Source organism: Lathamus discolor, chromosome 2, assembly GCF_037157495.1.
Source record: "Lathamus discolor isolate bLatDis1 chromosome 2, bLatDis1.hap1, whole genome shotgun sequence".
NCBI lineage: Eukaryota > Metazoa > Chordata > Aves > Psittaciformes > Psittacidae > Lathamus > Lathamus discolor.
In genome coordinates, this window is record NC_088885.1 from 159,312,373 (window position 1) to 159,338,346 (window position 25,974).

Sequence of the window (25,974 nt, forward strand, 5' to 3'; positions counted from 1 at the left end):
GGCATGAGTGGAAGTGGGACATACGGGGTGGCTGCTGGCCATAGAAAGGCTTGGATGCCCTCATCTGATGTCCCCTGCCTGGGATACCACTGCTCGCCTTTTTGCAAGGCTTTATAGCTCTATCCTGCTTGCAGCACTGCTCCAGCCTTGCCCACACACACAGCTTGGTGCAGGGCTATATTTAACGCCTGGGTTTGGCTGTGTGAGGCTGTAAGCTGGAGCTCCAACAGCAGAGGGGAAGGGTGACAACCACACACAGCGAGTCCAACTGTCTTAGAGGCTGGACCCGAAGGAACCACACCACAAGTCCCCCTGACAACCACCCCATGAGGCTCTTAGGTATTTAATCTGCTGGTTATTAGCAGCAACCAGTCATTTATGATGATGTTTGTGCCTGTTGCTTCATTTCAATGCTGCTTGTGCCAGCTCCAGCCACTGAAAGGACTCTGTGTTTGCTTTGTGCTGCCCTTCCAAGTGCCACACTTGGGCACTTCTCTCTCCGAGGACCTTTCTCCATGCCTTGCACTGGGGTCTGTTAGCCCCTTTGGAGGACAACAGCCCTCTCTCTGTCCCCATGTCTGCCTGGTTGGGTATCCCCTCCCCTGATGCCTGCAGTAACGCTGTGCCAAGTCTCTAACATATTCCTCCCACATCCTGGAGCATCTCCAGCTCTGCTTTTGCAGCGTGGGATGCCCCAAACCACTTGGATGTTGCACCTGAGGGGATGTTCCACTTGTGCTGGGGAGAGCAGAAGGGTTCCTTCATCTCTCTCCTACCTCTCCCATCACCATCACGTCTCTGAAGAGGGTCAGAGAAGCTCAGTGCAGTCTATGGTGATGGCAACAACTATTTCCTTTCCACACAGTGCACAACCCCTTTCTGTTTAGGGTCCTCCAAGCAACTTTCAAACCCAAGGGGTAGATTCTGATTTGCACAACACCACAACAAGGGGCACAGGTTCAGGGTGATTTTCTGGACAGCCTCATCCATGTGTCAATGGCTTCTGTCTCTCCATGGTCCCAATTTGTCCTGATTTCTGGTCAAAATCAGTAGTTAAGAATCACACCTACCTCTTCTTCCTCCCTGAGCATCTCGGATGTGTTGGAGAGGAGGAATGGCCACCAGAGTAGGGGAGGATGGCAGATTTCAATGCCCTTGTGCTGCAGTGCAAGGGGAATAGCCCTTTGCTCTTCAACTATGCCCATGATGACTTATTTCCCCTTACATTAGCTATGACAAGAATGCTTTTCTGCAGCAAACCAAACCAAGCTAAAATAAAGCCATTTTTGCTTTAAAGTGGGAAAAATATACCCATTCCCAACTGTGTTTTCCTGCAGACTGTGGCGGATTATGTCTCTGCTACAGCATGACGTGTAAATCCAACACAATGAAATATTAATTATTAGAGTCTATCCAACTGGGATTCCTCAGTGCTTTCATGAGCTGAATAATTCTGGCACACAGGAACTAAACCACACGAGTCCCCTTGGTTCTTTATATGAGGAAATATTGTGTGGGGAGTAAATGAGAGCTGAAGGAAAAGAGGGGGCTTGGATGGCTCCGGGGTGAAGAACAGGGTACGGAAGAGACGGTGCTCTAATGAAGAAGTAAAGGGAGGTGCATCACCCATTGCGGCTCCTTCGGCATGGAGATGTGCCCTCGCAGCGTGGTGTAACTGTGAGAAGGAGGGTAAAGGAGAGTAGAAGTCGATTAATAAGAGAGCACACACATCTCTGAAGAGCCCCGCTATGCAGCACTTCAGAAGGAAGCATTCATCCAGCACAGCCCCAGGCACCAGCCCAAGGCAGCTCAAAGCCCCTTTTGTCCCCCCTCCTTGTTTACCAGGGTTGGGTTTGAAGCACAGCGTAGAGCATCATCCCTTGGCTAATCAGATCTGGGAACTCAGGGTGACCCCAGTTTAAGCTTTTCCATGCTTTTTCCAGGGAAAAGTGCTGCTTGGGAGGAGGGAGAAGCATCCAGCAATGAGAATTCTCTGCATACTCATCACTGTTCGTGTTTTTCAGCTTCCTTTTACCCTGATTTCTCCACAGCGTCTGGAAGCATGGACATGAAATATTCGCCCTCTCTGAAATCTGTATTCTTCTCCTATAAACGCCTCTACTGTTCCTCAGCAGCTCGACCCAAATGCTGCAAATGCTTCTCATTACCCTGTGGTTGCTTTGGGAGATGTTGGAGGAACAGGTAAAGGAAGGGTTGGTTGGAAGACACGATTCCAAGTGGTAGGTCCAGGGCAAGTTCTAGCCCTGGGTAAGGTCACTCGGCTTGGAAAGAGCCACAAGCAAGCAAGGGGTGACCAAGGACAGCTGCTGGAAGTGGAGGTGGGGAGAAAGACTGCAGATGTGCGCAGATGTGTGCAGATGTGCAGATGAGCACCAACAGGAAGAGGTGCATGGCTGATGTGTCTGACTATTAGTGGGACACAAGGGGATGTCATTGTCCCTAGTTAGGGCTGAGAAAAGGGATGGATGGAGGGGTGAGGGGTACAAGGGAGGAGAGTTGTGGTTAGCACCCATTATGGGTGAGATATATAGACACATATAGATACAGATATAGATACATATACAGATGATATAGATATAGATGATATAGATATATAGCTATAGATATAGGTAGATATAGATATGCAAAAGCTCAAGTTTCTATATACAGGACAGCCTTTTCCTCTTCCCCAGCAGCAACCCTGTGAGTTTGCAGTTTCCCTTCTGAGCTGGTGCAGAGGGGTTGTTATTTGTGCCCACCCCTCTGTGTGACTCCCAAATGCACCCTAGATAAGGAAGATTGCAGGAGAAACCCCTATAGAGATCTGCAGGACAAGCAGAAGCAGCATCTCGCCCCCCCAGGCTGCAGGACATAGCATGGTCACTTCTCCATCAAGCTGCCAGGGTGACAGAGCTCAAGCATGAGAAGGAAGTGAAAAGATACAGGTTGGGAAGCAATATAGGGGAGGAGGTGGTGACCATAATACTTTATCTATTCTGCAGTGTGTTTGATGTCCATACCCTCCTGGTGGGATCTGACCATGTTCTTCAAGCCTTCAGGAGCCGCTTCGTTCCACCACCACTGAGCAGGTGAAGAAGGACACCGGCATGGGACTCCAAACCACCTCAGTCCTTAGCTAGCCTGGGTCCTGGGCACGCACTCAGGTTGCACAAGAAGGATTGGCAGCAGTAGGAGGTGTAGGTAGCCAGGCCCAGCTGGAAGTTGTGGCGTGGGCAGGTCTCGGAGCACTTCTTGGTGATCCTCTTCCATAAAGACAAAAAGCCTTGTCCAAAGAAAGGAGAGAGCAGCCTTAGCAATGAGAGTTTGTTGAGTGCTCCTCAATCTTGTACAGAAGGGAGATGGGGAGATGAGTCCCATTGTCCTCCCACAGCCCCAAGGACCAGCATGGCCGGTGAGACCCACCCCAATCCCACTGCAGCCCAGTAATTGCTGGTGACCAGCTACACAAGGCATAGAATCATAGAATGGTTTGGGTTGGAAAGGACCTTATGATCATCCATTTCCAATCCCCTGCCCTAGGCAGGGACACCTTCTACTAGGCCAGGTTACTCCAAGCCCTGGCCTTGAACACTGCCATGGATGGGGCATTCACTACTAAATATCCCTGCTCCATTCAGTATCTCTGTTGGGCATCTTTCACCTGACAGCATGGACACTCATGTCAAGGCTTTTTCAGTTTTATGGTGGTATCCATGAGACAATGTCCATGACTGGACTGAAAGCACATCTCGAGGCTTCTCTGCTTGAAGGAACTAATTTAATTCCGCTTTACATCTCTCTAGATAGACCTTCTTATCCCGGCTTCCTGCTTCTTTTCATCTCCTTGTCTTATCAAGATTCAAATTCATTCATTCTTCCTCTGGATGATCCACTCTTAGCCCTTCCTCTTCTCTCAAGGTCCTCTGCCTTTCCAAGCAGGCATGAAATCAAAGCTAAAGAGAAGCTGTGATTGGGAGAAGGACTTCAAACAGTCCAAACGTCATCACTGTAAGCCTGGGCTAGCAAAGGTTCCACCTCCCACATGTGCTTCCCCATGACTCCTCACCCCATCCATCAACAGAAGGCAACCATCACAAACCCAGCCAAGGCCCCACATCCCATTCCTGAGACCCCATCAGAGGATACATGCCCAGCACATACCAACTCCTACAGAGGCAACATTGGTCACACAGTACTCATCCTTCTCTGAGCACTTATTGGCCTTCAGACAGCTCCAGTTGCTTTGCTCCCACTCACAGGTGTAGCAATACAGGCCAGTTGCTGCAGGAGGAGACACAAGATACGGAAGATGGAGACAAAATGCAACCAGTCCTGGCAGCAAAAATTGCCTCCTTCTTTCTGTCGACTCTCAAATGTGTGAGGTGCAGGTTTGCTGAAGGTGATGGGGTTGCAAGAGCCAGGAACAAACCCACTCCTCCATCCACACACTTGAATTTTACACCCAACACGTATCTGTGCAGACACACACGGATGACGCAAGTCTGTCCTTCCTGCCCTGCACTCAAAATAATAGCACAATCATAGAATCATAGAATCATGGAATGGTTTTGGTTGGAACCGAACTTAAGATCATCGAGCTCTAACCCCCCTGCCATGGGCAGGGGCACCTCACACTAGACCATGTCACCCAGGGCTCTGTCCAACCTGGCCTTGAACACTGCCAGGGATGGAGCATTCACAACCTCCCTGGGCAACCCATTCCATTGCCTCACTACCCTCACAGTAAAGAACTTCTTCCTTAGATCCAATCTAAACTTCCCCTGTTTCAGTTTTAACCCATTACCCCATGTGCTATCACTCCAGTCCCTGATGAAGAGTCCCTCTCCAGCATCCTTATAGGGCCCCTTCAGATAGTGGAAGGCTGCTATGAGGTCTTCACGCAGCTTCTCCAGGCTGAACAGCCCCAACTTCCTCAGCCTGTCTTCATACGGGAGGTGCTCCAGTCCCTGATCATCCTCGTGGCCTCCTCTGGACTTGCTCCAACAGCTCCATGTCCTTCTCATGTTGAGGACACCAGAACTGCACAGTGCTGCAAGTGGGGTCTCACCAGAGCAGAGCAGTGGGGCAGGATCACCTCCTTCAACACGATGGGCCAAGGGCACCTGGTTTGATGTGATGCAGGGAGTGGGGAAGAGCAGGGTCTTCTGTAGGAGTCTATAAAGATGTCCCAAGGCTAGATGTCCCCTTTCTAGCTGTTAGAGACTATTAGACTATTGCCTAATTGAGAAGTAAGAATTGGCAGGTGAATAGGGTTAACTGGGACCTCTACAGCCTAAAGAAGTCAGTCTCCCATGCCCACATCTTTGGGTGGGACTCCAATGCCCTCAAACATATATTCATTACCTGGGTTGAAAGACCACAAAGGTGAGAAGAAGGGCTTTTAGGGTGTGAATTCAGCCCTAAGACACAAGGAGTCTAACCCTTCATTTTTACTGCTAGGTTACCTAATGCAAATTAGGGCAATCCTCATTTTGGCACTGAAGACAACCCCTCTGTCCCCTGGGCCTTGTTAACACTTGGGAATCGCTGTTCTGGTGAGTGAGCAAAGCTAAAGAGCAGCGAGGTTTTCCTAAGAAAAATGAGGCAGAAACGACTATTCCAAGAATTCATTTTCCTGCACCAGACAATGTGGCAGATCTCCAAGCGCTGGCAAACCCTGCTCCTCTTTCCAAAATGAGGATGACATTCATTCTCTCTGGTTATTAACTGCCTTTCCTACAGAGACTACAAGAACACACACTTAGAAGGCTCTGATTTCATTTGCATTCTCTCTGTGTAATAAAAGACATAATCTATAACGCAAATAAGACAAAAATATCCATCTTCACTCAATCTCCCATCATAAGGCTGCTTAACCCATTCAGTCCACAACCCAAATTATCCCAAATTCCCCAACTTTGTCCCAAAATCTCTGAAATCAGGAAGTTGGGACTTTGAGCTGGGCAGAAATCAGGGACAATCAGTAGGGAGCTGCACAAGGGCAGATGTGGTAGGTCTGGCCCTGTCCTATGGCTGCTGCTAGAAATGGACTGTGGTAGGAAGCAGATGCATAGTTGCTGATGCCTTGTGCTTTCATAGGCTGAAGCACTTCTCATCAAGATTTAGAAACAGACACAGTCTTGCATCATCTCAAGAGACAAAAGCACTGGGAAGCCTCTTTACAAAGGCCAAATGGTGGCAACTTCCTCCTTTTTTATGCCTTGTTTTCACAAAACCCAGTAATGCGTGTGTCCATAGGGAAATTTCCCTGCATAAAATAAACCTTTTACACATCCAGGCTGAGAACACAGATTAGAAACCCAAAAAGGAGCACTGTGTCCTTCATCTGCACCATTGCAAGAGCTAAGACACCCTCTCCCATGCTTCATTCCCTGTCTACAAAGCCTCCCTGACTCTAAACCACACAATTATTCTTTGTCTAATAGCAAACCGTGATACCTCACCTTGACCTGCACATAGGATCAAAGTCAGCACAGCAAGGAGGGAGGCCTTCATCTTCTTTGAGTAGTCTCCAGAGCTCAGGAAAAGCACCCTCACCTGAGGACAGGATATTTATCTTCCCTGCCTTTGGAGTGATGATGAAGACAATGATTTGGAAACAGTGGGCAGGGATCATGCATTATTGAGAGGCGAGGAATGCATGTGGGTTGTTTTCTCACCATGGCATTGCCTTCAGGCTGCTCTGATGGGTCCAAAGAGGAGTGAAAGCACTAAAGCGATTCACTCCACTTATTGCTTTTAATACTTTAATTTACCTATGGTCAGGCTAGCAGTGCTCCTGATGTCTGAGTGGGGTTTTCGTACTGTTCAGCTTCAATCTGATCATCGCATCTGTGGCCAGATAGTTCAGTGAAGGCAGCTACTCAAAGCAAAATGGTACCGAGTAAATTAATGGCTTCATCTATGTGGATTATTGCCAAGTGTTAGACCTGGAGAAGTCCCAATATCTACACTCAGGTTAGATCTCGTTGTATATTCGTGGCTGGCAAGATAAACAGGAAATGCCTTAGAAATTCCTGATAGCCTATAAAAGCTGCTGGTTACCTACAAAGTCCTAAATGTTCCACGTCCTGGTTTTCAGAGCTGCTGCTGCAAGAGAGCTATGGCTTTAGTGTTCAAATGCAAAGGCTGGGACACTGGAGGTTGGTTTCTAGCTTTGCAACAGCTTTTCTTTGCTATATCTGAGGAAAGGATAGAAACACCTTTCTGCATGGAGCATCCAATTCCAAGTCCAATCAGATATAATGTTCTCAGCCTGTGTGATTTCTCTGCATGCTTACAGTTTAGGTGGAGCTGGAGCTGGTAATTTCAGCCCTTCTGGGGCCCCTGTTTAAGTGCCTGTCCTGCTTCTGCTTCCAAGGAAAGAGTTTGGAGGAGGTTGGATGCTGGATATCAGCAGACATCTCCATGAGTCACCACTCAACAAGCCACCAAGGAGTGGAGAGGATGAAGGAGGATCAGCTCCTTTGAATAAAGCCACTTGGGCAATCAACTCTCTGCTTGCCCCTTCCTTCTCCACCCTGTAAGACTTGGTCTGCTGGAAGGGAACAGAGACCCAACTGTGGCTACACTGCTTGGGGTTTAGAAGATGGAGAAGCAGAAGAAGAGGCAAAGGCCCAGAAAACATATGGAAGAAAGAGATTAGATGGACGAGGGAAGGGCTAAAATGACTCGGGCACAACATTAGTTCTTAGGCAGGAGATCAGTCAGATGAGTAAGCAACCCTGAAGCAGGGGTCATGCTCATAAAAGACGTTTAAAGCATGTGATGGGACTCATCATTACACATCACAATGATGGCATAGAGAGGAAGTTCAAAGGGACACCGAAACCCAAAGCATCTTCCTTTCCAAGATAAAAAGAAGGGGGGGGGGGATTATTTAAGTGAGATTTTTGGCAGATTTGCAGCTATTTTTGAGGTTTCTGACACCAGAATAGGTCTCCCAATACAGGTGACATAAAGTAGGATCAACCAGATGGTGAAGTCAGCCCTGATAACCCCACGAGCACTCACCATTCCTCTCCACCAGACATACAACTTCAGGGTGTGGAGAGGATCAGCCACATCTCTTGCCCAAGAGATGAAATCCTGCCAGACCCAGGGCCTGCATGCCACTGGGGATGCCGGAGAAGGTGTGTCAGCAATCCCAGAATCACGAGGCAGGGAATGAAGAGATAGATCTATTCCAGAGAATAAGGATTGCCCAGCGTGATTCACTGCATGGTGTCCTCCTGTAGGGGTGACACTTTGGGAATCAGCCTGGGAAGCCAAGGCTCAGTGTCCAGGAGCAACCTGGCAAAGATTGTGCTGATAAAGCAGTTTGGCTTTAAGCAGATTTGACTGCTTTTTGAGGAAGAATTATAGAATCATGGAATGGTTTGGGTTGGAAAGCACCTTAAAGCTCATCCAGCTGCAACCCCTGATCCACAGGAAGGGACCCCTTCCACTGGAGCAGGGTGCTCCAAGCCCCTGTGTCCAACCTGGCCTTGAACACTGCCAGGGATGGGGCAGCCACAGCTTCTCTGGGCACCCTGTGCCAGCGCCTCAGCACCCTCACAGGGAAGAGCTTCTGCCTAAGAGCTCATCTCAGTCTCCCCTCGGGCAGGTTCAAGCCATTCCCCTTGGCCTGTCCCTACCTGCCCTTGTAAAAAGAAGGGGAAAACAATTGTGTTACTCTTCAGTATGATTAACAAAGTGCACTTTTGACTTCATACTTTACTATTTAAACAAAGAAATGTGCCTGACTCACTTTATCCCCTCACTTCCAAGGACTGACAGTGTGAACATCTCTCTGACACGGAGCTGAAGAGAAGTCACCTGGTCCAGGGACCCAAATCTCCTCACTGACAGCAGGAAGATGAGCTGCAAGGCCACAGGATGTGGTCCACCACTGGCAGGAGTGGTTTGACGGACAAGTGTGATGATGGATAAGGGTGCACAATGGGCTGCTTGGCATTTTGAGGGTTGCTGGTGGCCCACTGAGGCAGATAGCTGGGAAGTTACCATCCTGGCCTCAGGTATGGCTGATGCAGATGTGTGAGGTGTAGGACTGCCATGGCTGGCATTTCCTCAGAGACACAGATGGGAGACTGAGGATGCTGGGGTCACCCTGGATGGCCAACACATGGAAGCAACATGACTGCAGCATGGAAAGCAGTGCTTGGGTAGGGCAAGGCAGAAAACAACAATAAAAGAGTCCTGTATCCAGCATCACAGAGTAAAAATGAAGCTACATCCATATCAGTATACTATGTGCGTCCAGGGTTGTGTCCAGGACCATGTCCAGCATGGAGGCCAAGAGGTGGACATCAACAGTGCCTGTTTTGAGTCCTTCCATTGTGCCATCTCCTCTGCTTTTCTCCCAGACATTGCATGGGGCAATGGTGGTTGTTCCGTGTTAAAGCCTTGCCAGGTAACATGCTAACAATGATTAGTGAAATGTGGATGACAGCATTCCAGACCAGGAATGCTCCCAGGAACTGTTTATTTCCCTACGTTAGCTTCAGCCTTAGAGACCAGAACCTTGCAGGAACGTTAATCACATCCTTCAGGATGAGAGCTTGGTCCCTGACTTTACTCTTGGCCGTGCCATACATACTGCATATACATACATACGTAGTGTACTGCACAACTGTGTTGGAGCTGGAGAGTAAACACAGCTCTATTTGGTTGCCCTCTGCAGTGTTATGGCCATTGAGGCTTCCCGGATGTAGAACAGCGATCAGAAGTCAATGAACAGGAGTAAGCCAAGGATCTGCTCATCTTCTGAGAGCTTCATACTGAGCTCTTCTTACAGGACAAGTGACCACATATGGAACCACAGCAGCAAAGGAGGACAGAAGCACAATGACTGGGTCCCATGGGATCTCTTCCTTTTATATGCCCTGATGTTTTTAACTGTTCGGCTGCCTGTGGTCAGAGCATGATGTCTGCCTCATCAATTCTTAGGTGGCATCTCAGAAGGTTCCCAAATATTGCCATTTATCCCACTATCATCCCAATCTGTATGTATTCCCATTTCCCACCCAACTCCTAGTACACCAGGGGCTGCAGGACAGAATTGGTCCTCAGTACCATGCAAGATTGCAGCACCAGGGCTTTTCCAGCCTTAAGTAAAACCTATTGAAGCAACTTCAGAATGAAATCCTGTCCTGTTCCACATCCTTCATTTTGGATGGGGTTGGGGAGCAGGGGATGCCAGGTTAACATGATAGCACTTGTTTTTTGGCAGGGAAGACAACAGTTTGAAGCATGTGTCTCCCTAGGAGGAGAAGAGGCAGCTCTGTGTGAGGAACAACCCCTGGAGAAGGCAAGATCCAGCTCTTCCCATCCTTGAGTCCAATGACAGTGGCTGAATAGTGATTTCCTTGTGGCTCTTTCTCTCCATCTTTCTCCTCCTCCCTTGGGGATTTACTTGTGCTTGGTCTAGCAAAGCTCACTCTTTGTATGGTTGTGACCTCCTCAAAAGCAGGGCAAGGTGGGTTGACACCATCCTCCTCCTGACTCAGATCTGTCCCCATCTCAGACCCTCACAGATGTCCCAATGCTTAACTCCAAGGCAAAAGGGGAGCTTGGATCTAACCCTACCCATGGGAATACTGCAAAGTAACATGGTCTTAAACCCTGTGGTTTCTCCTACCCAGCTTCCTATGCAGTGGCCAGGAACTCATCAGGGAAGTCCTGCTGTGGAACAGGAATATTCAGGTTCAAGAGCGCAGCCCAGGCAGCCTGGGGCTAGGTTACACCGAGGTGTTGAAATCCTGATGAGAACCTGCCCCTTGGCTTCCTCTCTTTCAAGCAAGGCAGGGAAATGATGCCCCAGGGGCATCCTAAACCTAATTACTGGTATTACCTGGTTTTATGGTGTCCCTGGGACTCCTCTATTGCCTAAATCCCAGCTTGGTCTTGGTTGTTACATACAGGATCATACCTGTACATGGGGGCATTAATAGGGGTATCCAGCAGTGGTGTCCAGGTATACCAAGCTCCAGAGGAGGTCATCACCCTTCCAGCTGCCCTGGGGGTGGAACCACACTGCAATACAGCTGTAATGGAGGCAGCTAAGTCTACATGAGTAATACATGGAGAGCCCATGGACTTTCAAGGGCTGTCCCATGGCTGTCCACACTATTTAACTGTTAGCATGGTTTTGGCCTGACCAACTAGGACCATCCCTGACAATTCCAGATCTGCTTTCCAATGGGTATTTTGGATTCAGCCACCTTATTTTAGAAGGAGAGAGCTCCATTATACACATGGGCACTAACTGACCCCAGGACCAGAACCCAACACAGGGCATTTCATTTGCTTTATGCCTTCCCAATGCTGTCCCAGACCTTGTCAAGACCAGAGTCTAGACAGGATACCAGAACAATACCATTGGAGACGAAGATTCATTGTTCTTCCAGACCTTTCCCTATAAGCCTTCAGAAATATCTGTCTGGATGGAACAGTAAGAGACACACTCTGACCTGGGGCTGTGCTGATCAGGGTTGTATCCTCCTCCTCCTCACCTCCATCTCTGTGTGTTTGCATAAACCTGACCCTGTTGCTTAGAAAACCCCAGCCTTGCTGTTATAAATAACTGAATAAAAAAGAATAAATAGTAAACATCTTGGAAAGTTCTTATTTTATGTTATTAATGGTGGCTGCAGAGCCCTGTTGCATGAAAAGCTATAAAAGAATAACTATAAAGCTATAAGAAGCTATAAAAGAATAACTATAAAGCCATAAGAAGCTATAAAAGAGGGATCTCTTCTCTACCAAGTCAAGCTAGCTTCAAACTGGCCTTTCCATGCCTGAACATCTCAGAATACATTCACAGGCGCAGATGGGTAAAATGACTGCAGGTGCTGGAGGACCAAGATGGGTCAAGCAGCTCCAATAGGGACCTCATCAATAGTCCAGCCCAGAAAAGGGCCTTGATAACACTGACCGGAACTGCAGTCCCCAGCACTATTGCAAGAGGTCCCACCCCAGATGCCTCATTGTGATTGCAGTTGTCCTGACTGCAGCATTCAAAAGTGTTTTGAGACACACTGCAAGCTGAAGTGGAGGTTTTGTGGATCAGCTTCTGCTGGTGAGCACCTGCAGCAAGAGTCCAATAAAACCAACCCGTGAACCCTCCCAAGAGCAAATCCTGACTCTACTCCGCAAGCAGCACACGAGATCATAGAATAGTTTGGGTTGGAAAGGACCTTAAGATCATCCAGTTCCAACCCCTCCCAGAGGCAGGGACACCTTCCACTAGACCATGTCACCCAAGGCTCTGTCCAACCTGGCCTTCAATACTGCCAGGGATGGGGCAGCCACAGCTTCTCTGGGCACCCTGTGCCAGCGCCTCAGCACCCTCACAGTAAAGAACTTTTTCCTTATCTCCAGCCTGAACTTCCCCTGTTTCAGTTTGAACCCATCACCCCTTGTCCTATCACTCCAGTCCCTGATGAAGAGCCCCTCTCCAGCATCCTTGTAGCCCCCTTCAGACACTGGAAGCTGCTCTGAGGTCTCCACGCAGCTTCTCTTCTCCAGGCTGAACAGCCCCAGTGTTCTCAGCCTGGCTCCATACGGGAGGTGCTCCAGCCCCTGAGCATCCTTGTTGCCTCCTCTGGACTCCAACAGCAACATGTCCTTCTATATGGGTTATGGTGTTCATTTAACTACTCCTTACCCGATGCTCAATCAAAGAAATAATCAGGCTTGACCTGTAACCTAACACTATTCAAGTTCTCCCAAAGTCACATGGAAGGAGAAGGTTCACTAACCCATGCAGCTCATGCCAGTGGGACTCACCAGCACCTACCTTCCTCACTACAGCCTCACAGGCTGTCTCATTCTTGACGCATGGGGAAGTCATCAGGTACTGCTCATCGCTGGTCTGGTTGGTGCAGGTGTAGCACAACAGTGAGTCGGCTACAGAGGAGGAACATAAGTGATTTTCATGAGCTCAAAGCAGGAATCCCCTTCCCAGTTGGACTTGTTCCCATCCTCATGCAGGCCACAGAATAAGACATAAAGGATTTGGCCAAGGTAGTTCTACCCTTCTACTATCCCACACCCAGAGTTGCTGAGCACACACTTCCCTACAGAAAACCCCTCCTTCCAGCTGGGTGGGAAGCAGAAACTTCATGCAGACATGGATGTTCAACTACTTCACTACAGCACTTAGTAGCTGGTCACAGAGCACTCAACTTTCAGCTCAAAGCTGAATTTCACACCCATCTAAAGAATGTGGCATGGGCGGGTTTGCAGAGTAAACCCAAAGGGCCCTTTCTGATGGCACACTGTGAGAACAGGGGAAAGTGATGGATTCTGGCTTGCTCTGTGGGCAGGGTGCCTGCAGCACAAGTGCTTTGGCAGCACGAAGGAGAAGCAAAGCTGACCATACAGACAGGGAAGGGAAATCTTATCTATCACTATCTTCTGGCTTCTTAAAGAACACTGGAGTTGGTCTTTGAGGCCAAAGCACCAGCTCTTTTCCATCCTATCCTAAGGCTTGCCATACTCAGGGCAACTCACTACATCCATGGAGAGGACAGCAGCCAGCCATGCCATCAGGAGAGCCCTCATTCCTGTTGTCTCTGCCCAAATAGTCCTCAGGGGAAGCAGGTCCCAATGCTCTGTAGTATCCTAGCTGGGAGGGTGGTCAATGGAAAGGCTGATACAGGTCAACTCGTGTTGCACAAGCCAGACCAGGGGGCTGACATGGACTTGCAGAGCAAGACAGCAGCAGTTCCTCTTTAAAAGAGGGAAGGAGATGAAAGGCGGGTAGGATGTGGTGACCACCTCAGGAGGAAGCAGGGCCAGATAAGGGGGATGAAGAGTCAGACTCGCACACTATGCATTGATGCTAGAGTAAAGGAGATACGCATGCTGGATCCAGGAAGGAGAAGACACTCTTTGAGAACAGGGAAAGTTCAGGTTGGATATAAGGAAGAAGTTCTTTACTGTGAGGGTGCTGAGGCGCTGGCACAGGGTGCCCAAAGAAGTGGCAAATGCCCCATCCCTAGCAGCATTCAAGGCCAGGTTGGACAGAGCCTTGGGTGACGTGGTCTAGTGTGAGGTGTCCCTGCCCATGGCAGGGGGTTGGAACTGGATGATCTTAAGGTCCTTTCCAACCCAAACCAGTCTGTGATTTTATGACCTGGATCCCCATCTTTAGTTGCTCACTCAGGGTCAAGCCTGGAGCTTTGGGTTAGCACTGGGGGGGGGTCTTCTTCTCCCTGCATTTATGCCTATTTCTATCCTGTGACTTAGTGCTGCTCCTCCAGCTCTGTTATTCCAGCTCCAAGATTGGTGTGGTACCAGACAGATCAGGGGAGATTAAGAGACTCAGAGAAAGGCTGGGATAAAGATGCAGTACTACTGCTACAACCTCAAAAGCTCATATTATGGGTAAAGAAAAAGCGCCCCATGTATGTGAGCATATGTATTATTAGCATCATTGTAGTCTTAACAGTCTGATCCAGGAATCATTGTTGGTCTAGATTTAACCACTATAAGAAACCAAAGAATAATCCTATATATAGAATATAAATATATTTATATGTATATATAATATATATAATTATCATTAATATTACTATTACACACACTTAGTGGTTTCTACCCCTTTTCTTGGTGTTATGCTCTCCCTTCCCACTCTTGGGGGTTTCATGCTGGTGACATTATATTGAGTTGGCAGCATCTGGAGCCCTGCACCAGGAAAGATAACACGTTAATGTTATGTTTGATGGTTCCTTCTTCCTCTCCCCAGGTTCCACCCACTCATTTCAATGATGCTTGGTAACTTTATTTCTTTTTACCTGCCTTTTTCCCTTGGCCTGCAGCCACATGTTACATCCCCATTTACGACAGGCAGTGAAGGGCCTGGAGCACAAGTGTGATGGGGAATGGCTGAGGGACATGGGGGGGTCAGTCTGGAGAAGAGAAGGCTCAGGGGGGACCTGATCGCTCCCTACAGGTGCCTGAGAGGAGGATGGAGCCAGGAGGGGCTGGGCTCTGCTCCCAAGGAACAAGGGATGGGACAAGAGGAAACAGCCTCAAGCTGCACCAGGACAGGTTTAGATGGAGCTGAGGAACAATTCCTGCCCCAAAGGGTGCTCAGGCATTGGAACAGGCTGCCCAGGGCAGGGCTGCAGGCACCGTCCTTGCAAGCATTCACACACCATGGAGACGAGGCCTCAGTGCCATGGGTTAGTGGTGGCCTTGGCAGTGCTGGGAATGGTTGGACTGGATGAGCTTAAAGGGCTTCTCCAACCTGGCTGATTCCATGCTTCATCACCCTGTACCTGCGCGCCTTTGCAGCACATCCCACATCTCCACTTGCCAAGATCTTCGCTGTTGCACCAAGCCTACATTTCTCTACACCGTGCCCTTGGGTCAGAGTTATAAATACCTCATTCTGCACAGAATAATGGCTTGTTGCTGCTGTCTATAGAAACCTACAGCTGCACTATACAAAATATACAGGAAAGTAAAACAAATTAGTTGTAGCCACTTGGTCACAGAGAAAAATTGCTCTTATCACTCAGCCAAGTTAATAAAGAAAAGCCTCAGGCAGGGCAAGACAAGCTCAGGCAGAGCCAACCTCACAAGCCTCAACGCAGAGGTCTTGCAACCTCAGTACAAAGATGCTGGTCCAGTACTAGCAATGGCAATGCCAAATTAAAGTGCTGAGGAATAGAAACCATCTTGTCTTGGAACCTCAAAGGGGACAAACTGGACTGAGTTGCTCTTTGGTTTATTCATCGGATCATATCTCCTGGGTTTGGGTTTTGGGGGTGGTGGTGGTGGTTGTTTTTTCCCAGCACACAGGAAGGAACTATGAGAACAACCCAGCTCAGCCCTTGGAGAAGCTCTTTCAAAGGTGACAATATAGGGAAAGGGGGAAAAAAAGGAAAGGAAAGGAAAGGGGGGGAAAAAGGAGGGGAAAGGGGGGAAAGCAGAAGAAGGGAAGAGAAACTTAGGGGTTCTGAAGCCACAGACCAGGCACTTTGGCCTTAAGGGAGTTAAAGGCCCACACTGCCGAGCCTGCCCAATTGGCTGTAGGGAAAGTGGAACTAAGTCAAACATCACCAAGAGCAGTAAAGGACACCATGGAAGGAGTCCCGAGTGAATCACAGCCTGCCACAGCACAGGACACACATCAATTGTAGAGATGCTCAACTCTTTGCCAGCATGGCCAAGACCCCATTGTGTGCTCATGTGGTGTCAGGACAAAGCCGCAGTTTGTGATACCCCCTTGAATCATAGAATAGTTAGGGTTGGAAAGGACCTCAAGATCATCCAGTTCCAACCCCCTTGCCATGGGCAGGGACACCTCACACTAAACCATCCCATCCAAGTCTTCATCCAACCTGGCCTTGAACACTGCCAGTGATGGAGCACTCACAACGTCCCTGGGCAACCCATTCCAGTGCCTCACCACCCTCACAGGAAAGAATTTCCTCCTTAGATCCAATCTAAACTTCCCCTGTTTAAGTTTTAACCCATTACCCCTTGTCCTGTCACTACAGTCCCTGACAAAGAGTCCCTCCCCAGCATCCCTATAGGCCCCCTTCAGGTACTGGAAGGCTGCTATGAGGTCTCCATGCAGCCTTCTCTTCTCCAGGCTGAACAGCCCCAACTTCTGGGAATGAAGCAGAAAGCTGGATGAGACAGCAGGCTGTAGCTATCCAATACAGGATCCCACAGGAGAAGGAAGAGAAGCACAGTACAAAGATGAAAAAGGACTGTGCCATGTTCCTGGGCCAGGAAGAGCCATCAGAGGTGCTGGGTCCAGCTCCTCATCTCCCCTCACCACCTTCAAATGCCATCCCCAGAAAGGCAGCAGCAGAATTCACTTTTGCAGACACTTGCATTCATCCCATGCCTAATTTTGTTGGGAATCATAGACTGGTTTGGGTTGGAAAGGACCTTAAGACCATTTGTTTCCAACCCCCAGCCATGGGCAGGGACACCTCACACTAGACCATGGCACCCAAGGCTCTGTCCAACCTGGCCTTCAACCCTGCCAGGGATGGAGCATTTGCAGCTTCCCTGAGCAACCCATTCCAGCGCCTCAGCACCCTCACAGGGAAGAACTTTCTGCTTTAATCCAATCTGAGCTTCCGTTGTTTCAGTCTGAACCCATCACCCCTTGTCCTATCACTGCAGTCCCTGATGAAGAGTCCCTCTCCAGCGTCCTTATAGGGCCCCTTCAGACACTGGAAGCTGCTCTGAGGTCTCCACGCAGCTTCTCTTCTCCAGGCTGAACAGCCCCAATGTTCTGTACAGGAGGTGCTCCAGGCCCTGATCATCCCTTCCTGCATAAAGAAATGGGGACAGTGCTGGGTGCAAGAATGCCCACGATGAATGGACATTTAAACCCTTCGCGTCTTCCCTCTTGTAGAAGTGGTGTTTGCAGCACCAAGAATGAACTTTGGGAAGCCAAGATCTGTTTCTGCCTTGGGGGACTACTAAGAATGAAACATGAGGCCCTAATTAAAAGCAGTTGTGATAATTGCCACCCCATTGTCTTCCACTTGGGCAAACTAAGCCTTCAGGAGTCAAAGAGTCCAGCTAGAGCTTGAGAAATAGATGGAAGAGATTACACAGAGCAGCTCTAGAACAAGAAAAAACAAAGCCAAATTGCTCATCCAAGTATAGATAAGCTCTAGGCGAGGATTAGAGACTTCCTTGTCTGTCCCACCTTGGCAGGTAACTCATCTGCCCTGTTTACAAGGGAAAGGGCAGTCTGTATGCAACCCAGCAAGCTCGAATCACAGCATTCTTCTGAAAGGCATCAGCTCTCTGCCTCACCATCCCTCCTGCAACACAGGGCAATACCAGGACGATACAAGGGAACTTCTGGAAGCTACCTCAGGCTGCAGAGAGCTCACATCAAGCTCTTCTCTGGCTCGCAACAGGAGGAGGAACTTACGAGCACTCGTGGAGCTGTGAAAGCAGTTATTCAAAGGCTTATTTTCTGACTCAAGACAATCACTTATAATTGCAGCTTAATCCAGACTTGAATGAAGAATATTAATAAAGCAATTTGATAGAATTCCTCATGCCCCAGCTTGCCAGGGCTCAGGATTAGGGGCAAGAGCTGCTCTCAAAGCTTGGGACAACCTCAGCTAAAATTCTTTAAGCTTCTTTAAAATTCTTTATTTCCCTTTTGAATAACCCATCTGGCTGAAAACATCACCACTACAGCTAAAAAGATTGCATAGGAAGAACCAGCCTATGTGTTAACTCATTTACTCCCTGTGGGACATCCACAATGGGCAGCCATCCCCCTTCCGCAGCTGCACAGAGCAAGTGCCAGTTGTCCTTCATCAGGGCATAAACCTGATATCCTGGAGTTTCACCCCTGCTTTTGAAGCCTTTCCTCTATTAAACTGCCCTTCATTTTATCACAGGGATCTCATTTCTCACAGGTCAATGGTTTGCTTTCCTTGGCATCAGCAGTGCCGCATTACAAACACGTGGCAGAGGTTAATTTCGGTCCCATTTGAGCTTATTTTACAGCAGCCTGAGCTTGGCTGACTGCTGATGAACACAGAGTACAACCGTAAAGCCAGGGAGCTCCTTGAGCATGGTTTATTTATGCCAAACCACAGATGTGATCTTCTCTCCTGTGTTGGAAAGGGAAATGCCTCCATCCATCACATTCAGAGACAAGAGGGGCTGAAGCACAGCAGCAACAACCTTAAGTTAAATATTGCTCTACCCCTTTCTTCTTATACTGAGAAAAACATTCCCCTTTGAAGTTTCCGTTCATTTTTCACCATTTTTTCCCCATTTTACAACATCAGACCTTTTTAAGGGAAGAAGGAAAAGGATGAAAAACCCTCTGGAAACCCTTCGCATCTTCTCACATCCCCACAGGGGTTTCCCACCTATCAGGCTACAGTTCTTCTGTTTTCTCCTTAATCTGATCACTCACCAGGGAGAAGATGCAGAACAATTTGGTGGCCTTCGATGATGGGGCTACGGAACTGATGGATAACAGTAAAGCAGTTGATGTCATCTACCTGGACTTGTGCAAAGCGTTTGACACTGTCCCACACCACATCCTTCTCTCTAAATTGGAGAGATATCGATTTGATGGATGGACCACTCGGTGGATAAGGAACTGGCTGGATGGCCGCACACAAAGAGTTGTGGGTACCCTGGAGACAGAGGATATAAAGAAGGCAGAGGTGCTGAATGCCTTCTTTGCCTCTGTCTTTACTCCTGCAGACTCTCCCCGAGGGCCCCGGATTTCTATAGCCCCAGAAGGAGTCAGGACAAAGGAGGAGTTTGCTTTGGTAGATGAGGATTGGGTTAGGGATCAGCTATGCAATCTGGACATCTGTAAATCGATGGGTCCGGATGGAATGCACCCACGGGTGCTGAGGGAGCTGGCGGAGGTCATTGCTAGGCCACTTTCCATCATCTTTGGAAAGTCGTGGGAAACGGGCGAGGTGCCTGAGGATTGGCGGATGGCAAAGGTCACACCAATCTATAAGAAGGGCAAGAAGGAGGACCCGGGTAATTATAGACCGGTCAGCCTTACCTCCATCCCTGGAAAGGTGATGGAACAACTTATTCTTGACTCCATCACTAGGCATATCAAGGATGAGGGGGTCATTAAGAACAGCCAACATGGTTTTATGAGGGGGAAGTCATGTATGACCAACCTTATAGCCTTCTATGAGGAAGTGACTAGGTGGAGGGATGATGGTAGAGCGGTAGATGTAGTTTTTCTTGATTTCAGTAAGGCATTTGATACTGTCTCCCACAGCATCCTCATAGATAAGCTAAGGAAGTGTGGGCTTGACGATCAAGTAGTGAGGTGGATCGAGAACTGGTTGAAAGGAAGAAGGCAGAGAGTTGTGGTCAATGGCGCAGAATCTAGCTGGAGGTCTGTGACTAGTGGAGTTCCTCAGGGGTCGGTGCTGGGACCGGTGCTGTTTAATATTTTCATCAATGACCTGGATGAGGGAACTGAGTGCACCCTCAGCAAGTTTGCTGATGACACAAAACTGGGAGGAGTGGCTGACACACCAGAGGACTGTGCTGCCATTCAGCGAGACCTGGACAGGCTGGAGAGTTGGGCGGGGAGAAACTTGATGAAATTTAACAAGGGCAAGTGTAGAGTCTTGCATCTGGGGAAGAACAACCCCATGTACCAGTACAGGTTGGGGGTTGACCTGCTGGAAAGTAGCGAAGGGGAAAGGGACCTGGGGGTCCTGGTGGATAGGAGGATGACCATGAGCCAGCAATGTGCTCTTGTGGCCAAGAAGGCAAATGGCATCTTAGGGTGCATTAGAAAGGGAGTGGTTAGTAGGTCAAGAGAGGTTCTCCTCCCCCTCTACTCAGCCTTGGTGAGGCCGCATCTGGAATATTGTGTCCAGTTCTGGGCCCCTCTGTTCAAGAAGGACAGGGAATTGCTTGAAGGAGTCCAGCGCAGAGCCACAAAGATGATTAAGGGAGTGGAACATCTCCCTTATGAGGAGAGGCTGAGGGAGCTGGGTCTCTTTAGCTTGGAGAAGAGGAGACTGAGGGGTGACCTCATCAATGTTTACAAATATGTAAAGGGTAGGTGTCAGGATGATGGAGCTAGGCTTTTTTCAGTGATATCCAGTGATAGGACAAGGGGCAATGGGTGTAAACTGGAGCATAGGAAGTTCCACGTTAACATCAGGAAGAACTTCTTTACTGTAAGAGTGACAGAGCACTGGAACAGGTTGCCCAGGGGGGTTGTGGAGTCTCCTACACTGGAGATATTCAAGGCCCGCCTGGGCAAGTTCCTGTGTGATGTACTGTAGGTTACCCTGCTCTTGCAGGGGGGTTGGACTAGATGATCTTTTTAGGTCCCTTCCAACCCTTGGGATTCTGTGTGATTCTGTGTGGTCAATGGCTCGATGTCCGGCTGGAGACCAGTAACGAGTGGTGTTCCTCAGGGATCGGTGTTGGGACCGGTCTTGTTCAACACCTTTGCTGCTGACATGGACAGTGGGATTGAGTGCGCCCTCAGCAAGTTTGCCGATGACACCAAGCTGTGTGGTCCGGTTGATATGCTGGAGGGAAGGGATGCCATCCAGAGGGACCTTGACACGCTTGTGAGGTGGGCTGATGCCAGCCTTATGAAGTTCAACCATGCCAAGTGCAAGGTCCTACAGCTGGGTCGGAGCAATCCCAGGCACAGCTACAGACTGGGCAGAGAAGAGATTCAGAGCGGCCCTGCAGAGAAGGACTTGGGGGTGCTGGTCAATGAGAAACTTTGAACATGAGCCGGCTGCAGTGTGCGCTCGCAGCCCAGAAACCAACCGGATCCTGGGCTGCATCCAAAGGAGTGTGACCAGCAGGTCGAAGGAGGTGATCCTGCCCCTCTACTCTGCTCTTGTGAGACCTCACCTGGAGCATTGTGTGCAGTTCTGGTGTCCTCAACATAAAAAGGACATGGAACTGCTGGAACAAGTCCAGAGGAGGCCATGAGGATCATCAGGGGACTGGAGCACCTCCCGTGTGAAGACAGGCTGAGGAAGTTGGGACTGTTCAGCCTGGAGAAGAGAAGGCTGCGTGGGGACCTAATAACAGCCTTCCAGTATCTGAAGGGGGCCTATAGGGATGCTGGGCAGGGACTCTTCATCAGGGACTGCAGTGACAGGACAAGGGGTAACGGGTTAAAACTTAAACAGGGGAAGTTTAGATTGGATCTAAGGAGGAAATTCTTTCCTGTTAGGCTGGTGAGACACTGGAATGGGTTGCCCAGGGAGGCTGTGAGTGCTCCATCCCTGGCAGTGTTCAAGGCCAGGTTGGATGAAGCCTTGTGTGGGATGGTTTAGTGTGAGGTGTCCCTGTCCATGGCAGGGGGGTTGGAACTGGATGATCTTGAGGTCCTTTCCAACCCTATTCTATGATTCTAACACAAGCAGCAGCTCAACAGCACATGCTCCCTGCTGAAGGGTTTCATCACACACCCACCTCCCTCTTTGCACTGATTCAGATGAATCAGCCCAAAGCCCATCTCTCCAACCACCTACAGGTGAGCAAAGGCACCACCGTTAAGCAGATGAAAGAGCAACTAAAGCAGCTTCAGTATCTGCTCATCCTCAAAGTGGTTGTGTCACCCTCCCTGAAGAAGTTTAAAAGACATGGAGATGTGATGCTTAGGGACATGGTTTAGTGGTGGACTTGGCAGTGCTGGGTTAATGGTTGGACTCTATGAGCTTAAAGTTCTTTTCCAACCTATTCTAGGATTCGAACAACGTGCCAGGACCCTCAGTCCATCCCATGCATCCCGTGGGCTGCCAATCACAAACGGTATGGAAAGCAGCTTTGGGAAACAGGAGGTTGACACAATTTTAAGGATCAAAAGGATCCCCATCAAGATGGACACTCATCCCGAGCTTGACCCATTCTGAGGAGAAAGCATGTGGGAAGGTTTCCGATGAGCATAGCTTGGTCTAAGGACTTTAGAATCATAGAATAGTTAGGGTTGGAAAAGACCTTAAGCTCATCCAGTTCAGTGCCATTGTGCCAGCTTTATGTTTCCATCTCTTTAGGATGCTGATGCAGAAGCAAGAGGCAGGGACAGGGCTCTACTGGAATCTTTAACTTCTTATGCAGGAAGAGGTATTGCTTGTACATCCTCAAGCTATAGATTTGAGATGGTCCTACCTCCTTCTGCCACATCCCTACAAGCTCATGAAGTTCAGTGAGGTCCCATACATGGGGCTGAATGACCCCATGCAACACAGCAGGCTAGAGCAGAGCAGGCTAAGGTGAGGTAAAGTTGCTGCCTTCAGCTATTCAATGGAGGAAGTAGCTATAGAGACACCACAGCTCAAAGGCACACAGAGGAAAGACAAGCAGCTGGTTATGAGATGCATCAAGGGGAATTCGAACCAGATGTAAGCACGGAAGAAGGGTTTTCCAGAGCAGTAATGAACTCAATAATTCCTCAATATTTCTTGGAAGAGACTGAACATAGGCAGCAGATGCCAAAGCAAGACAATATGAACTTCTCACCACCTCCTGCCACCCACAGGTGCCATCACATAGCACAGGATGGCCCTAGCACATAGGAAGGGAGACAAACCCCATCTCCCAGAAGGCTCTTTTAAAGGATCACTGTGTAACTAGAACAGCCCTAAGCCCATCCCAGCATGAGCAGTCACCTCTGTTTGTGGTGAATTCGTCTTGAGGTCTCCTCCCAACCAATATGAACAACAGGCATCTACGAAAAGCACATTAGTAACTCAAGGAGTTCCAGGGGAAGGTCCCACTTATGGTTTTGCCTGAAACCAGATCTTCCCTTTTTGGGTTGTTTTAAACTGAAAAGAGAAGGAAGCAATTGCAAAGGGAAAAAAAGCTCAATTTTTTACTTATTTCACCAGTCAAATACTGGCAGAAATGGTAGTATCTTGACTCTGGGCTACGAAGTGTCTTAAGCATCAAAGCAGAGGCTTTTCTATGCCTACAGAAGGCACTTCTTTAGAGAAGCCAAGCTAAAAACAGTGCTGGAAGAGCCAAGGCAGACAGGGTTAATCAGAATCATAGAATGGTTTGGGTTGGAAAGGACCTTAAGATCATTCAGTTCCAACCCCTGCCATGGGCAGGGACACCTCACACTAGACCATGGCACCCAAGGCTCTGTCCAACCTGGCCTTCAACACTGCCAGGGATGGGGCAGCCACAGCTTCTCTGGGCACCCTGTGCCAGCGCCTCAGCACCCTCACAGGGAAGAGCTTCTTCCTTATCTCCAACCTGAACTTCCCCTGTTTCAGTCTGAACCCATCACCCCTTGTCCTATCACTCCAGTCCCTGATGAAGAGTCCCTCTCCAGCATCCTTGTAGCCCCCTTCAGATACTATCAATAGCTTGGAGTCACTGAACAAGCCCAAACTGTTGGGCTGGGAGAGGGATCCTACCCTCAGAGGTGTCTGATGGGGAGGAGATGCTCTTCAGGGCCTTGAGCAGTGCAAAACCCATCAGATGAGGCACCAGGATACTGCTGCTTTGCGCCACTGTGAACATCAAGGATGAGCAGCTCAACTTCTCTAACCTGTATCTCATTTGCTTATGGCAAAAGGCCAGAAGGACACTGCCCAGACTTATCAGCCTCAAGCTTAGTTGTTCCAAGCACATTGCGTTACTCACCCCAGCATGAGCTCTTTGATACCTGGCACACACGTGAACTCTCCACCTTGTTTTACTTCATACCTCCCATGCATTTAGGCTTCAATCTTGATGCCACTGAGCTCTCTGACAGAAGTGATCAGGCCCCATAGGGAAATACAAGCCAGGGTGACACCCTTCTGGGGAAAAGACGCTTCATTTAAGCTCCTAATGAACAACCAACAATTACGGTTCTGCTGACACTGGCAGATCTTTACAGCCCTGACATCCAGAGCATCCAAGTGTGGCCAGGCAGCCCTACAGTACTGCACAGAGCCCATATGCCAGCCTGGACCTCCTTGTTTGCTGCAGGACAAGAGGCAAACACAAGGTTCCTTAGCTGAGCTCTCATTGGAGTTGAACCACTTCAGTTTTGCTCCAAGCATGGCCTCTTGCAGGGAAGCAGGATGCTTTGATACAGACAAGGGAGATGTGGAGGAAAGCACAGCCACCTAGGGAGTCATAAAAGTTCAGGTTGGAAAGGGCCTTAAAGTTACCCAGTTCCAACCCCCTGCCACGGGCAGGGACACCTTCCACTAGGGCAGGTTGCTCCAAGCCCCTGTGTCCAGCCTGGCCTTCAACACTGCCAGGGATGGGGCAGCCACAGCTTCTCTGGGCACCCTGTGCCAGCACCTCAGCACCCTCACAGGGAAGAGCTTCTGCCGTATCTCCAACCTGAACTTCCCCTATTTCAGTCTGAACCCATCACCCCTTGTCTTGTCACTGCAGTCCCTGATGAAGAGCCCCTCTCCAGCATCCTCATAGCCCCCTTCAGACACTGGAAGCTGCTCTGAGGTCTCCACGCAGCTTCTCTTCTCCAGGCTGAACAGCCCCAATGTTCTCAGCCTGGCTCCATACAGGAGGTGCTCCAGTCCCTGATCATCCTCATGGCCTCCTCTGGACTTGCTCCAACAGCTCCATGTCCTTCTTATGCCAAGGACACCAGAAAGCATGAAGCACTGCATGCACCCCCCTTTGTGGATCCACTGCCCCATCAACAACAGGGTGAGGAGGAACAGGGCTATGTGGTATGGCAATTACTCAGCTTTTCCCCCCCATTAACTCAGCAGAGGATCACAGCACTGATGGCAACCTGCTGGAGGAGAGGCCAAGGACCAAGTTATTCATTTCCCTTCCCTATGGTTCAATAGAAACACCTACAGTGCTCATCCAATTGCATCCGACTCCTTTTTCCTGTTAGTAGTAAAGAGGAGCACTGTTTTATTAGGGGCTTGGCTACAATTCCTCCCTTATTAGGGATGCAGCAAACTTCCTTACCACAGTCTGTGGCAAATATTCACTTTAACCTGTTTTTGAAAGCCAGAAAGCATTTAAATAGGCTGGGCAGAAAACCATCTCCATCCATTCAGACCACACTGGTTACCTCTGTTACATCCAACACAGGTCAAGGCATCCTTGGCAGCTCCTGCCTGCTGCTTGTACAGCTGGTAACTAGTCTACCTTTGCCAGAAACAAACCTTGCCACCATTCAGATTGATTTAGATCCCTGATTCAGGAGTCCATTGCCTGCATAAGCTCTTGGGGCTTGAAGAGACAGTCATAGAATCATGTTAAGTCCAGTTAAGAGTGTCACAAGCTGTCGCCTCAGCCAAGCAGAGGAACACACCCCGATGCAGATGTTAAGACAGCACTGGCTTCACCCCTGCATTACCACTTGTGTTTGTCACTCTGCTATCATGCAGCAGTTCAATTCTGGTGGCTCAGTGCTGTGCATGGGCCCTTAGGGATGAAGCACAGCTGGGGTTTGAGAGCTGCAAGTAAGCTCTTTGCTCGAGGACAAAG

General features: G+C 49.1%; 1 protein-coding gene across 1 annotated transcript; it reads right to left on the reverse strand.

The window, feature by feature from the left end:
- Positions 1-1,467: 1,467 nt before the first annotated feature.
- LOC136008997 (lymphocyte antigen 6E-like) lies at positions 1,468-6,516 on the reverse strand. Its single transcript, XM_065669064.1, has 4 exons — positions 6,465-6,516; positions 4,162-4,281; positions 3,021-3,283; positions 1,468-1,675 (listed from the first exon to the last, which is right to left on the reverse strand). The coding sequence occupies exons 1-3, from the start codon at positions 6,514-6,516 to the stop codon at positions 3,126-3,128; spliced, it is 330 nt and encodes a 109-aa protein (XP_065525136.1). The 3' UTR covers positions 1,468-1,675; positions 3,021-3,125.
- Positions 6,517-25,974: the final 19,458 nt, after the last annotated feature.

What these genes read in the sequence shown, in the direction of transcription:
- LOC136008997 (XM_065669064.1), bottom strand. Translation starts at nt 6,516, where the DNA reads ATGAAGGCCTCCCTCCTTGCTGTGCTGACTTTGATCCTATGTGCAGGT. An exon ending in GATCCTATGTGCAGGTCAAG is followed by an intron (nt 4,282 to 6,464) that starts GTGAGGTATCAC and finishes CTCCTCCTGCAG; the next exon opens with CAACTGGCCTGTATTGCTAC. An exon ending in TGTTGCCTCTGTAGGAGTTG is followed by an intron (nt 3,284 to 4,161) that starts GTATGTGCTGGG and finishes TCTTTGGACAAG; the next exon opens with GCTTTTTGTCTTTATGGAAG.